The sequence below is a fragment of the Erigeron canadensis genome, chromosome 5 (assembly GCF_010389155.1).
Source record: "Erigeron canadensis isolate Cc75 chromosome 5, C_canadensis_v1, whole genome shotgun sequence".
In the NCBI taxonomy this organism is placed as follows: Eukaryota; Viridiplantae; Streptophyta; class Magnoliopsida; order Asterales; family Asteraceae; genus Erigeron; species Erigeron canadensis.
This window is the reverse complement of record NC_057765.1, coordinates 20,687,983-20,704,408: the sequence shown is the minus strand read 5'-3', so window position 1 is coordinate 20,704,408 and position 16,426 is coordinate 20,687,983. Positions and strand designations below refer to the sequence as shown.

The 16,426-nt window shown below is 33.4% G+C and overlaps 1 protein-coding gene across 1 annotated transcript; it reads left to right on the top strand.

The window, feature by feature from the left end:
- The first annotated feature begins 12,912 nt into the window (after window positions 1-12,912).
- Window positions 12,913-15,046, top strand: LOC122600802 (cytochrome P450 93A2-like). The gene is made up of 2 exons (XM_043773569.1): window positions 12,913-13,847; window positions 14,226-15,046. Exons 1-2 carry the CDS (start codon window positions 12,957-12,959, stop codon window positions 14,859-14,861), a joined length of 1,527 nt encoding a protein of 508 aa, XP_043629504.1. The 5' UTR covers window positions 12,913-12,956; the 3' UTR covers window positions 14,862-15,046.
- Window positions 15,047-16,426: the final 1,380 nt, after the last annotated feature.

Genomic DNA, 16,426 nt, shown 5'->3' with positions numbered 1-16,426 from the left:
GGTTCTACTTGTGAAATGAAACCAGAATATAAACACTCAGTTATCAATCCAGTGTCTTTCACTTCACAAAACAAACTAGTCAGATCCTTATTCAATTGATTTCTAGTTCGAACAGGTTCTGTAGCATTACCAAGAATATTTTCAACTGGATGATCCTTATTAACTCGATATTGAGGAACCGAATCAACATTCAGACTTTTTCCTAAATTCATTTTAATCTGAAACTCAGGAGAGCTAAAATCATCTTCCGATTCTTCAAAAATAAAATCATCATTAGGCAGTGAAACCTTTGACTGAGTAAATGGAATAGTGTTCTCGGGTTCATTATCATCTGAATCTGGTGTCTTATTCTTGTCCTTACTACTTTCATCAACAACAGTAGTAGACTGAACTTTGGTTGGAGTAGTATCGACATTTCGAGTAGGCAGAGATGTAGGAGTATTATCCATGTGATCTCTTAAAATAATCACATCATCAACTGTCTCAGGATATGAATAAGAATCAGGACCGTGTAGTGAACTAAACACACTATCGTAATTGAATTTTTTGCCAATTCCAGTTGGAATAGCGGGCTTATGACTGACAATCTTGACATTTGTACCCAAGTCAACTTTGCCGGTCTGTTTGTTGTAAACCCGTCGAATTAACGTTCCCGGTTTATAACCCATGAGAAATCCCTGTTCAACCTTTGGATCAAACTTTAACTGAGGTAGATACTTCAAGAAGGTACACGGTACACCAAATGGTTCAACATTCTGTAAATTTGGTTTCTTCTTATGCAGAAGCTCATAACATGTCTTATTATGACGCTTAACTACAGTAACCCTATTTAAAATATGACAAGCTATATTCATTGCCTCCCCCCAAAACATAGTAGGAAGCCCTGAATCTGCAAGCATAGTTCTGGCTGTCTCGATTAGAGTCCTATTCTTTCTTTTAGACTCTCCATTCTCTTGTGGTTCATACGGAGAATTGTATTGATGTTGGATTCCCTTTGACAAACAAAAGACATCCATCACATTATTCTTGAATTCAGTTCCGTTGTCACTCCTGATTCTCTTAACACGAACTCCATAAATGTTTTCAGTTTCGACAAAGAAATTTATCAAAATCTGCGGAGTTTCATCTTTCGATTTAAGAAAGAATACTCATGAGAATCTCGAGTAATCATCAGTAACCACCAAACAGTAATACATTCCACCGATACTTCTTACATTCACTGGAACAAATAAATACATGTGAAGTAACTCAAAAGGATTGGCAATAGAATTTTCTTGTTTCAGTTTATGCGCAAACTTTTGTTGTTTACCTTTCAGACAAGGTACACAATTGTCTTCCATTCCAAACCGTTTCATGGGAACACCTTCAACCAAACCATGTTTGACAATGTCATTCATCTTTTAGAAATTGATATGTCCCATTCTTCTATGCCATAACAAAGATTCAGATTCGTTTGCTTTCGTTAATAAGCAAACAGACTCCTTAGGATCATCAACACCTAACACAAGGCCATAGATGTCTCTATTCCTAGGAGCTTTTAGCAGGATCCAGTCTTCAGGAATAACATATCCTGGTTTCAATATAAGTGCTTCTTTCTCAGTAAAATGGAAATTGTTTCCCTTGTCACAAATCTGAGAAACACTTAATAAATTATGTGCTAACTGTTCCACATAATTGACTTTCTCCAGCGTAATCTTCCCATTGACAACATCACCTTGGCCCGAGATGTTGCCGCCCTTGGGACCTGCAAAACTAACATAAGAACCATTTACATCTTCATAATTGGACAACACATTCTTGTCCCTTGTCATGTGCCGAGAGCATCCACTGTCAACATACGAAAGACTGATAGGCTTCCTTGGTTCTCCCAAACCTTTTGAGGTTTAGGTTTTCCGAATTCATCTCTAATAATCAATTCGGTCCAATATCCATCGCTCTGTACTGGAGCCTTGGATGAGGATGGTGTCACAGACTGTTTCTTAGGTGAAGTGAAACGAGTCTTAGGAGGAGAATTCCTTGGTAAGTGAGTACCAAATCTAGGTTGACTCCTTAATCAATCATAGAATTTAGACGAACTATTAATTCTAGAAGGAGGTGATCGATTTTGTTGAGCCATCGTCCTAGGTGAATAACTCCTTTGAGGTGTACGAGAACGACTCGGACTTACACTACTAGAAGTAGTATTCTGTGTCTTAGATCTATTGTCATGAGCAACAATGTCTGAGTCACTAGATCCTCCAAAGGACATACCCTTTTCTAGACATCTTCTTTTCCTATTTGGACATCAACTATAAACATGTCCTACTTCATAACAATAAAAACATGATTTTGTTAGCTCTTGCTTTCTTAGCTTTAACATCAAACTCAGCTGAAGTCATGCCTAAACATTCCTTAATTTCAATTGTGGCTGACTCTTCTTTTGATAAACCAGTTGACTCATTTTTATCCGAAAAATATACTTTCTTTTAAGAATTCTTATGAGTCGTGTATGGAGTTAAGGGGGACTTTACTAGACGTAGATTCATCCTTATTCCATACTTTATCAATCTTGTCATGATCTATCTTTTCAAAATCAATTTCAGTGGATGTAAAAACAGTATCACATCCCTTCATTGTAAAACATTTAATGTTCTTATCGACAGGACAAGTTGAATTTACTTGACTAGATCCTATAGGAGCACTAGCATAATAAACTCCATTTTTATGATCCACTGGTTTAACAAATGAACTTTCAAGCTTATGTTTCTTGTTAAGCTCCTTATTTTTATCAATTGAACTTTTAGAGCTTTTAGGGGTCTTATGATCAACATTTTGTTTTTCTGAAACAATCTGACCAATTTCACCAATATCAACCTTTTTCAGTAAGCTGTGTTAGAGACTCAGTATAATTATCATTGAATGGACCTCTAACCTCATTATAACTCATACCCAAACCACCTTTGTCTTTTCAATCCCGTGGTACAGGTTTTTAGATCTACATTTATCTTATTAAATCAGATCCCCTAACTTGATCTAGTCTTGTATTAAGCTTAACTATCTCCAACTTTGCATCAACCAATTCTTTCTCTTTCTAAGAAAAATTCTCAGTTAGTTGAGCATATTGTTCATTTCCAACTTTTTCCATTAAAACTGACTCTTTTAATTTTTCTTTCAAGGCAAGAATATCCTTATCAGATACACGAATCTTATCTTGATAAAGACTTTCCTGTTTTACCAAACCAGAATTTTTGGCAAACAAAGAGTCGTTTTCCTTTTTAAACATGTTGTATTGACTAGTTAAGTTAAAAACCAACTTATTCAAAATAAACACCTCAAATTTCAAGTCTGACACCATTTTACAAATATCAACTATAGAATGTAAAGAACAAGATACCTTTTGATCTGCAGCCTTGCAATCTGCCATGTATGCAACAAAATCTTCAGTTGTCATACCTTCAGGTATCATAAAGTTCTTCATTTGTTCTTCAATGCTCTTCATAGAAATGTCATCAGTAGGAATCGATGACTCCTCTTTTTCTTCAGGTTCTTTCACTGCTGTCATCGGTTCACTCTCAGATCTTACAGTCTCGGCAACATTTCGTACATTCTGCTTAACTACCTCAGATGCACTTTCTTCACTTGAGTATACAGCATAATCTATTATAGCTGCTACCTCATCATAGACTTCTACCATGTAAGCAAGTTTCGAGGTATCACCAGATTGTGTACCCCATTAATAAGTACCGTCCGGATTTTGAACAACAACGGCCTTTGACTCCAAAAATGGTGACGAAACTGGCTGTTGTGGAGTAGCAGGATATGTAATCATTGCTTGAGTTTTTTGATTACTTGGGGTAATACCGCCTTGATTGTAATTTTGACGACCAGCAACGGTATTATCAATCCTCTTAGGTCGTTGACACTCTCTTGCAAAGTGATCGGATCCATCGCAATTGAAACATTTCACCTTGGATTTGTCAAAGCCTTTGGTGCAGTGAAATGCCTTAGAAATGCCATAAGAGGTTTATTAAGAGAATCGACCTTCTAGACATTCAAAGCATAGCGATAATTGCCCCGTAGTACAGTGAAATGCCTTAGAAATGCCATAAACAATAAGTATAATCCATTCAATACGATCTCAAGCTATAAATTAGTTCTAATCAAACTTGGTGAAATGTCAATGAACCAAAATTTTATTTCGAGAAGTTGAGTTACATAAATAATTATACAAGACTCACAAGTTGTGATAATAACCAAAAATCCCTATAAATGTCCAACAATTCAAACACAAAGCTAGTTAAAGTACATTTGAGCACAAAATATAGTGACCATCTTGAAAATAGATTTATAAATTATTATGTACATAATAGTAAGCTTGAATAATAATAAGTACATACATATATTGCAACATTTGAATAAGTCTTCCAACTAAAAGATATGCATACAACTTAAACTTATTATAAATATAAACTCTTATAAAATTCACCAATCAACATACAACTAACCCACTTATTCTTACACTCTCCTCCATGTCTTACACTCACATATACATACACCTATACATGTATATTGAATCTAGTCATTTATGCATCCAAATACATTACAACATTCAAAATCCACACCACCAACCTTTTACTAACCAATGGCCACCTCTCCACCACTCAACTCAACCAAGTAACAAGTCTCTAACACCCCACAACCCTCTAATTTTCGTGCTCCCTCCCCTCCACACTCTCACTTTTCATTTGAAACACACACACATCTCCAAAAACTCTCTCTTTTCCTCTCAAATTTTCTGCACTTTTCTCTCCTTCTCTTCTTCTCATTTTTGATTCATACAACAAAAATTAGAGCTCAAAAATCTTAAGTGAATCAACTATAATAATAAGGGTTCATGCTAGATCATTCAAGGGTGTGTTAAAGCAAGCTAAGGAGTCCATTTTGGGGTCATATGGTCGTGGGTTTGGCTGTCCAAAACAGCCTCCATTTCGAGTTCATCAAGGGTATAACTCATCATCTCTTAGTTTAATCTATCTTGTTCTTGTATATATTCAAGAATTTTTATCAAAAGTTTATGTTTTATTCTTGTTTTCTTTGAAAAACACACTTGATGAGGGCAAGTTGATAGATCTTCTTCCTCATGCTCATGCATGTCAAGATCTAGAAGAATGATTCTAGGATTCAACAAGTTAAAGACCCAAAAGTGTTGTGTTATGTTATTATCTAGTAAAAGTGACTTTTTCCTTGAAAAATGAAGATATATTTTCATATATTCATTAAAATATTTCTGTGATTTTCAAGAATAAACATATTTTTATGTTTTATGGAAGACTTGTTAGGAGATTTGTTCATAAAATGGCTAGATGGTTACATGCAATCACATTTTTGGATGATTTTGCAAGAACTAGGTTTGTTGAATAAGTTTTGTATAAAATCAGTTTAATATGATGAAGAATGATCTTGTATATGTTTGAAATCAGTGAATATTGATGTTAAAGTGATACAAAGAGAAGTATTAATCTTGTAGTGATGGATTTAAGTGTTAATTAAGCTAGAAAGGTCATTGGTGGGTTGATATAATCAAGAACATTCTGACAGAAATAATTTTCTATATTAAATCGGGTGAACTGAACATGTGAGGGCATTTTCAAGCAAAAGTATCAAAATAAAGGTTGTAGACAAATGAGTTAAGATTAACCTCCAACCGAAATTACTCAAAAATACTGAACAGAACGAAAGATATAAATTTTCTACTGAAACTGGTCAAAGCTGTTATTTTGTCTGAATATTTTATGAACTTTGAACATTTTTATCTCCTCAACCAAAAGGCTCCAGGAGGTCATACTTGGTGGAAAGTTATTTCAATGTGTTGTGAACTTAAAATAAAATCATGGGATTTTTCTAACAATCAGAACATCAAGAACCTTTATAAAAATTCTGATGTCGCAAGCAGTGCCCATTCGGGACAGTTTGTGTTTGGATAATTGTTAAGGACACCAAACATCATCTAAAAATTCACCAAAAATTCACAAAAATACTAGATACATATAAGTCACTGTGTAAAAATCATGAAGGTCCAAATAATTCGGCTTGACCCCAAAATAGTATCCAACATTTCATAAAAATCTGAATTAAAAACAGAAAATTTCAAAGGAAACTAACCATTTGTATAATGGGCTAAAAGATGCACTAAAAGACCATAATGGGCTAACCCGGCCCAAATACTAAACCCATAGAACCATAAATCAGTAGGCCCACTTGGCCCAACAAACCATAAAGTCGAATAACCAATATAACCCATTAAGCACATAACCCAAATAAGGTTAAGCCCAATAACTAAACTAAGCCCAAGTCACTTAAAAACCCATCACATTTTGGCCCAATTGATAATGGCCCATAACACTTAAACGAATTTCATGAGATAAGTGTAATCTAAATAAAACAAAGATAATTAAGTGAGATAGGCATAAGTAATTATGTTAACCAAGCTATATATTGATATCACAAATGCTAATTCGTGCTAAAGTTGGTTACACATCAAATGATGAATAAGGATAATATAACTTAATATGGCATTTATATATATGATAACCTAATATGCCAAGTGAAACCACAAATGAAGCCAAGTTACCGAGAACCTAGCAACTTATAACTACGCATGTAATAAAAGTAACCTTTTACACCATCAATCTCTACAACCAAAACGATGCGAGTGTTACCAATATACTTGGATCCCACAATTGATAGCAACATAATGAAAATGGCATTTCTAAGTGATGGCTTAAGATAGGAACTTACGTATATTAGTTCTATCGTAAGGATAGTCTTGGCTTGAAATATGATGGAGGAACATAATGGATATATAGTCAAGGAAGCTATAGATGGGAAATACCCATTTTGGATAGATGAGTATAATATGCGGCATATCAAGGTGAGTCATAGCCCCCTTTCAAACTACTTTATGTATTTAACAATCGGGGTGAAAAGCATGATATATAAATGAAATTGCTTTTATATACATATATATATAATGATGTTTGATAATATGATTATGAAATGAAATTGTTTCGTATGTTCAATGTGATAAATGTTTTATGATGAGCTTGAGTTTTGTCAACCCGTTTTCTTTCGGTACACTACTATTTACTCCGAAAGTGGAGGCCTGTAGTTAGAGACTTGCGCAACTAGGATTTGTCCACCCACCCGACGTGTAATGGTGGGATGTTTGGTTGCCTTTGTGACGGCCATCATTCCCAGTCCGACCACGCGGTGCTCTAGCTACCTTATATTTAAATGGTCGTCTCCATGCCACGACCCTATTATTATTAATACGGCACTTGATTGACAGCTTGTGCCATGAAATGAATTATATATATTGTTGGACTTGATAAAATGGTAGTAGTAGTGGCTCAAGCATTTACTCATCAAAATTATGTAAATTATGCCTCTGTGGCTAAATGAAATTGATATTGAATTATGCCCTTGTGGCTAAGTGAAATTGATATTAATATTGTTGATAATTGGAAATTGTTTGAACATACGGATTGGGTATCGTCCCTCATATGATATCTTGAAAGACGTTGAAATTGGTGATATTGAAATGATTTTGGTAACCGAATGATTTTGGTATGATATACGATTAATCGATTTATATACTTTTTCTCTCATGATGATTTGACAAATGAGAACCTGAAATTTTACTATGGATTTTTCCAAGTCTTGATATGACATTATGGTATTTGGAAACTTGATAAAATGATATGAAAATTTTGTTGATCATATGGTTTGGATATTTCGAAATGTAATAGTAATCGGTTTTCTAAGTATTAAAACGGCGATGTACCAAGATTTATATAAAAACCTATGCACTCACCAACTACGTTTTTGTAGTTGACACTTTTTCTTCATGCTTTTCAGGAAATAAGCTTAAGCATTGAGGATTTATATGCTTCATGATTATTTGCATTGCACTTTGGAGTCAAAGATCAAACCTTGTGATAGGCAATGGAATCCACGTTGATCATTGTAGTCAAAGATCAAACCTCGTGATTATTTCATGTGCTTGTTATTTGGTTCGTGGACTTAATATCCAAGTATGGTGGACGCATTTGTACTTGGAAATTGGTTCACATGTTTGTACATTGTAAATTATTTTTATCAAATAAAGCTATGGTGAATGTTATTTATAATCCTTTGTTTTGAATACTCGACTTTCTGTACATCTCATTGTTCCGCCTTAGTTGGGGTGTTACACTTCTGACCTTAATAGTGAGCATAGCTATCTGCCATTGTAGATCCATTTCTTCCAAATCATCAGGATCTATCTGATTGTAATCCTCATCAATCACTGCAAGATCAGTAATCTTTCCTCCAATAAATGCTTCATGAGCATTACAAAAGGCTGAGTAGACACTCATTCTACCTTCTGCAGAACTCATACTCATTGGCATAGAGTGAAAAGATTGTACATTGCTTTTGACATTCGTATTGTCATAAGCAACATATCCAGCAAGACCTTCAGCATCTACTATTGGTGTCGCTTCAGAACCGCTTAGAAATGCATTATTTCCCGAACTAGAACTTGCTAAATGAACAGGCTTAGCATGATACAAAGATGGATCTTGAGTAAAATCCGAGTGAGTATCTTTAATTCTTCTCTTCATGTCTCTGTTCTTTAGCTTGGAAATTACCTTTTCAAAGTCCCATGTACTGTATTCTTGATCATCTTGAAGTTGATGAACATAATCTGTCCAAGACATAGGTAACGAGTCCAAAAACTTATCAACTAGCTCAGTAGTAGGATATACAACCTCAAAATTTGACAACTCAGTAGTCAAATGACTGAATCGAATAATAATCTCGTCAAGAGATTCTCCCTTCAGTCCATTGAAAGCTTCATACTAGCGCTTCATAAGTTTGATATGATTCTTCTTCAAGGTTACATCGCCCTCACAATATCTTTCAAGAGCGTCCCATAAGTCCTTTGAAGTAGTGTATTTTTTGAACAAATGTACACTATCTTGAGGTAAGGCCATAGTAAGAGTGGACAAGTCCTTTCTTCAATCGGCATATCAGCATAAGTATACCTACCGATCACTCCATTCTTCTTATACGAAGGCCAATCAAAACCTTGAGTTATCACAAGCCACATGTCCATGTCTGTGAGACGATTGTAGTTTTCAAAACGTCTCTTCCACATCCAATAGTTTTCCATACGGAACAACTTTGGAGGTGTGTTTCCACGACCAACCTCATGATCGTGCATGATTATCTGGCTGATAAGTAGGGCATTTGGTGAGTTTGCGGCAGCTGGTATAGTCGTCATTTCGAATCTTTTAAAATCAAATAAAACGAAATAACAAGTAGTTCGTGTGGCACGAAGTACACGTGGCACGAAGTGAAACACGAAATACACTTGTCACGACCTAAGTCACGAAGGGTAGTTAGTGTTGACGTGGCACGAAGTGGACACGAAGTACACTTGTCACGACCTGGAGCACAAAGAGCTATTCGTATTTACTAGGCACGAAGTGAACACGAAGAACACTGAGTGATGTAAGCACGAATCAAGAAGATCACCTCGTGCTGACGTAAGCATGAGGTTGCACGAAGCACCAATTAGAACACGAAATTCGAAAGCTTTTTGCAATCAATAGCAAATCAAATGATCTTAAACCTTCTGGTAATCAACCTTAGGGCTCTGATACCACTTGTAGGGTCGTACGGTTGCGCGGATCGTAATAAGACGTGATTCGTTATGTCAAGAGTGTGGAATCCTCTTGAGATAACTAGATTGCTATTGCCTTTTGCTGATTAATGAGTAATTAATCAACCCAAGGAGATGCACATGGCTTGTGGTTCGTGTAGGAGGTCACACGAAGGAACAATTAACCTTAATTCGTGTCTATTCCAAAAGATTCACCAAGATCCCCTAATTCCGTAGATTAGGTCTTGTATTTATACTAGAAGTGTTTTGGTTCGTGTGGGCTTAGGCCTTAATCGAAGATTAGGCCCGAAATAAGCATCCAATCGATCTCCCTCGTGCTAACGTAAGCTCGAGGTCAGTCCTACATGCTGATGACGTCAGCACGAGATTCAACCCCTTATAAACCTTGATTGTTCTAAGCATCCAATCGATCTCCTTCGTTTGGCTCGTACATAACATTCAATCATCGTTTAATTGTTCTACGACACTTATAAACCTTGATTCTATGTTCTTGTACCTGCAAAACAATATATAACACACAAACACAATACAAAACACAAACAGATATAATATTGAAGTTAAAACGTAATCATTAAATATCAACACAAGTTCTTATTTAAATGATTACAAACATAGTTCGTAAAACATACACGATAATCAAATCTATGTTGCGATTGTCACAACGAATCTGCATCTACAGACTATGTTTTGAAGACAACAAGATGTGTTAGTAATTGTCAGGAGGTATAACAATGTTCAATGAAAGGCAATGAAAATATAGATGGTGGGATTATACATAGTAGCTTGTGCCGATGGCCACTTTTGTGAACAATATTGGCTATACGAATGGTTTTCCAAGAAGTTATGTCTTTGATTGTCAATCGATAATTCGCTTCTATATGATTTTGAAGTTCAAATTTAGAATGACATTCTATGGTTCCTAAACTGGTGGATTACCTGAAATACATTTACGATATTTGGAAAAGAAAAAACCTGTTACATATTCGACTAATATACAATTCATGTGGTGAATTTAAATTTGCGTACCTATCTACAAGCATAAACTTCTCTTTATACAATCATAAGTTTTTCTTTACACAACCATAAGCTTACTTTTCTTTATACAAATGGCTGAAAGAGTTTTGGGAGGTCTTTGCTTAGACATTATCAAGGATCAAAAAGGTAAATATGGAATCTAAAAGATTAGGAATGTGCTCAATTTCTGTTTATATTGCATGTATACTGACAGTCGAACCAAAAAGTGATGGATAAATTAATCCTTTAAACTTTATACCATGATTCTTGAAATCTTGTAAAATATTTGGTGGTTATTATTTGATGTCAGATGATGGCTGATAAAGTATTGTACATATGAGATGACCAATGAAAACGTTAGTCGTATTGTCTCACGGCGTGGTATTGCACAATTTTGGTTCACCTAACGGCATCCATTAATTGTAAAAATGAAAAAAGAAGACAATAAAGAAGTGAGATGAAATGACTTATAGAATTTGATGGAAAATATTATAATTAGTTATTCATTTTACAGTATTCATAATATGTTTTTTTATATATATAATTAGATTTTCAATTAATGAAATTTATTGGTAAGATTATTTTTATTGCATTTCATTTACGATGAATTATATTATAAAACAAAATAGCCCGATGCAATACACGGGTATCACCTAGTCTAACAATAATTATGAATGAGCTTTTTAAATTCTTTTTTAAATAAACCACCACTCTTAGATCAAAAGCTACTTTAAATTAAGCTTTTAATTGGATTATTTTGATTAATCATATTTTTTTAAAGATTAATAGTAATTATTAATAGTAACAATTAATAACAAATAATAATAATAATGGGTTTTGCTAAACGAAACCTTAATTAAAACATTCGTTAACGTGCATAAAAAAGTTGTACATTTACCATAAAATTTATAGGTGGACTTTTGATATGAAAACGTACAACTCTTTTTTATACATTAAATGAAACCCTCCGGCCTTCGTTTAACATTTTCCATAATAATAATACTTACTAACCTTTGACTCTACCTTTCTCTACACCTACACTTCCGTCTTTTTTTAACCCGTCCCCTGATACGATTGAATGATTTGAATCATTATCATATATATCACTTATACATATGTATCTGTGATGATACTTAAAAATTTTCATTATAACCATTTTGTTTTTAAAATATTTTTTTAATTGAAGTTTTATTATCATCTATTTTCTTTTGTTATTAGAAATTCATTCATTTAGATTCTTCATAACTCAAGTGACCCATTTTACCTTAACTTTATTTCAGATATACGAGTAATAGACTTAGTTTCTTACCACTTTAATCTTAAGTTTACTTTTAGTCATAAGTTGGTCAGTAGACAAAAACCTTTTCTCAGTCACAATGTATTAGTCTTTAACCGGTTATATTCAAATAACTTCATACACTTAACATTAAAAGTAAAGTAAAATGATTATTTTTTTTTTATATATTTGAAAGTGTTGTTGTAAAGGTTTATCTTCTTAAGTTGATCACATTATAATACAATGTTTCATTTTTAGTACAAATAAATTATGTATGTAATTTGATTTTAAAAAAAAATTAGACTACTTTACGAAAATTTTACCGTATATTCGGAGACTTCGATACTCAACATACAAAGAACCATCACAATAGTAATGTAAATTGTTTCTCAACAACACAACGTAGCGTATTAAAATAAAAATGTATTAAATTGTGAATATATACCTAATACAAAATTTTAACATGTAAATAGTTATATAGGTTCAACTGTGTGTTATACGTGAAAATAATCTAGTTTACATGATATAGCACGGATAAAATGTCATATTAACTTTTCAAAAAGCTTTCCATTTTATTATTTTTGGTATATATGTTATGCTTCTGGTTAATTATATCTGTTATTAATGGATGTGAATTACTTCTTTATTGGCAGTCGAGAAATTTTGAACCGATCACGGAGTGAGACACTGGCAAAAATATCACATTCCCATATATTACGAATATATTTTTTTGAATCTATTATTATAATTATAATATTATACGAGTATATAAGTGTGTAAATGAGAATATTTATAATATTATATATATTTTCGAATCCATTAGGGCCTTCTATTGACTAAATGGTATTTAGCGTATCATGTTTTTCATTGACTGAATGAGGTTTTGTTATCTATAAATTCTAGTGTGGTTTTACTTCTTTTTGCATATCGTAATCTTTTATTTTAAAACTTCACTTTATCATGGCTGACTTAGAAGCTTACTTTCCAATCATCTTTGCATCCCTCATACCTATTATCTTGGTCTGGGCATTTTCCAAACCCACTCGACCTAAATTTCATGTTCTGCCAACCCCATTTGCCCTTCCTATTATTGGACATCTCCACCTATTATTATCGATCCCGCACCAAGCTCTTTACAAGCTTTCGTTTCGATATGGGCCTATATTTCGTCTCTATCTTGGCTCTCAGCCTTGTGTTGTTGCTTGTTCGCCAGAAATTGCAAAAGAATTCCTTAAAACAAACGAACATGTGTACTTAGATCGACCCGTTAACTCAAACGCAGATTACATTAGTTATGGAAACAAAGGCATGGTGTTTGGTCCTTATGGACCTTATTGGAAGTTCATTAAAAAGTTAGTCATGTCAAATCTTTTAAATGGTAAAACACTTGCCATGCTTAGTTCAGTTAGGCATGAAGAAATTAATAGTTTTGTAAGCTTAATATCAAAAAAAGCCAAAGTTGGGGAGGCTGTGTATCTTGGTACGGAGTTGATGAAGTTGAATAACAATGTGATATCAAGAATGCTTATGGGTGATAGATGTCTAGATGATAAGGAGTATATGATGAAGTTGGTAGAAGATCTTGCTGAGACAGTAGGAAACTTTAACCTTTCTGATTACATATGGTTGTTTAAGAGTCTTGATTTGCAGGGCTTAGGGAAAAGGGCGAAGAATTTTCGTGTAAGATTTGATGCAATGATGAATAAGATCATAAAAGAGCATGAAGAGGCAAGAAAACACAAGGAGATCAATAAAGAAGCCAAAGACTTGCTTCACATTTTACTCGATATACAACAAGACGAGAGCATGGAAATAAAGTTGAGCATGGAGAACATCAAAGCCTTCATCCTGGTAACATTAACGTCATTTGATTTGACAACTGATTATCTAAGTGTTTCAGTTTGGAATCGTTTCCAATCTTTCTAAGTGTTAGAATAGAAGCAAAATTAAGTTACATGATTTTATTACTTTACGATCAAATAAATAGTTTTGGTCTTTTGGAAAATGACTTTTAAAGTCAAACTGATTGCAAAAAAAAATAAATAAATAAAAAAAAAAGTTTTGATCAAATAAATATATTAAATACCTTTTAATTCTTAATCATAATGATCAAAAACTATGACACATGATTGCGAGATTGCTGAACTATCCAAATATATAAGTATCTTTCAAAATGAACAATCACTTTCAAAACCCTCGCACTAAGCAAAATCATTTTTTTTTCTGTAGGACATATATCTTGGAGGAACACACAGTGCAGCGAGCACAGTAGAATGGGGTTTATCGGAACTAATCAATCATCCAAATATCATGAAAAAGGCAATTGAGGAAATACATCAAGTTGTTGGAGGAAACAGACTGTTGCAAGAGTCAGACATACCAAACCTTCCTTACCTCCAAGCAATTGTGAAGGAAACATTACGTCTCCATCCAGCTGCTCCAGTGATTCCAAGACAATCAACAGAAGACTTCATGGTGGCGGGTTACCATATTCCAGCAAAAACTGATATTTTTATCAATGTGTGGGCCCTTGGTAGAGACCCGAACCATTGGGAAAATCCATATGAATTCTGGCCTGAAAGATTCCAAGAAAACGACTTAGATGTGAGAGGGCAACACTTTCACATGTTGCCATTTGGTAGTGGGAAGAGGCTTTGTCCCGGAATTTCACTAGCACAGTTCATGATACACACAACACTTGGTGCAATGATTCAATGTTTCGACTGGAAGGCTGGAAAAGATGGAAATCTACCAAGTGTCGATATGAAAGAGGGGTTAGGGCTCACGATTACTAGAGCTAACCGTTTGATTTGTGTCCCGGTGACTCGTTACGATCCTATCCCAGTTTCGAATATAACATGTTAATCGTGCATCTATGATGTTTATCATTTTCGGATTCTGCTTACTAGCTATCCAAACTTTCGATCAACTCGATCAGCCTATGTTATGTTTGCTAATTAGAATTAGCATTAAAATAAGAGGAAGCCTACCCATTTGATGTTTTAAATATTATCGAATATTAATATCAATTTTTTTATAGTTTATGCCAACATACAAGTAACTAAAAGGAAAATAATTTGTGTCATACTTTCACTGTTTGTTAAAAAAAAGAAGTCATTATTATCATTATCAGTGATAAACAATACCACTCAATTCAACTGTTTATGTGATTATGTCTATACATTTTTAAATAAATATAAAAGACAAACCTTTAAAAAATCAAAAAGTTTAGTTCCTTAGATAAAAATCATCTTTTAATTAAAACCATTAAATCAAATCCTGATCGATGTCATATACCTTTTATAATTTTTTAAATTTAATTTTAATATAATAAATTTAAATATGACCGTTAATTATGGAAAGTAATTTCCTATAATTATTTCCTGCATTTTATGTTTATAGAAAATAATTAATTTAATGATATATTTATAGAAAATAATTCCTAAACTTTATATTATTTTTTAAAATCACTTTTTTTTTATTTGTTGTTATCAAGTTATGACTTTATATATGTCTAATCGGCCTATATATGTCTGCGCAATGCGGCGGGAGAGTAGCGGTGGCGGCAACGGGTGGCAGAGGTGGTGGTGACGGTAGTGTCGGCAACGGTGGCGGTGACGGTGGGGTGGCGATGGTGATAAATGTAAAAAATAATTAATTGATGTTAAAGGTGCTAGTGTAGTTATTTCAAGAGATTGAGGGATCTCATTTGTAAATTATTTGATTAAGGGTATTATTGTTATATTAGATGAAGATGTTTAAAATTAATAAATAAAAGAGATGAGTATTTTTGGTTTTTTAAAAGCTAATAGTTTATAGAAAAAATGGGTCACTTGTTTTATTAGGTAATATAGATAATGGAATAAATATTAGTTAAATATTTAATTTTTAAATATATTTTAACTCATTTTAACTATATGTAAACAAATATAGCTTTTTTGTTTTCAATATTTTTTTTATTTACAATTTATCAAAATAAAAAATCATGATAGTATATGTTTATCCGTGTATTACGCGAAATATAATCTACGTGGTTTAATACCAAAGTGTCTTTGAGTATCTATAGACCTAAAACGAGCTTAAAAAAAAGTCGATACAATGAATTATGTTATATAAATTTATCTTTTTAAATCCCATAATAAATGATGTATTATAAATATACTAAAAGTATTCTTTAATAAAATAAAGGTTAAAACATTATAAAATTATACTTTTAAAATAACACATTGTTATAGCTAGCTCAAAATTTGTGAAACCTAAAAATCTTTTACACATCTGCTAGGAAGGCAATGAAAACTTCCTTATAAGGGTTTGAATACCTTCCTACTAGGCACGTTTTAGCAAAACTGTGAGGTAGAGGTCAAAGCAAACAATATTGGATATGGCTTGGTACAGAGACAAGGTCAGGTCAGTGTGAAAGCGAAAACACT

What these genes read in the sequence shown, in the direction of transcription:
- LOC122600802 (XM_043773569.1), top strand. Translation starts at nt 12,957, where the DNA reads ATGGCTGACTTAGAAGCTTACTTTCCAATCATCTTTGCATCCCTCATA. An exon ending in ACATCAAAGCCTTCATCCTG is followed by an intron (nt 13,848 to 14,225) that starts GTAACATTAACG and finishes TTTTTTCTGTAG; the next exon opens with GACATATATCTTGGAGGAAC.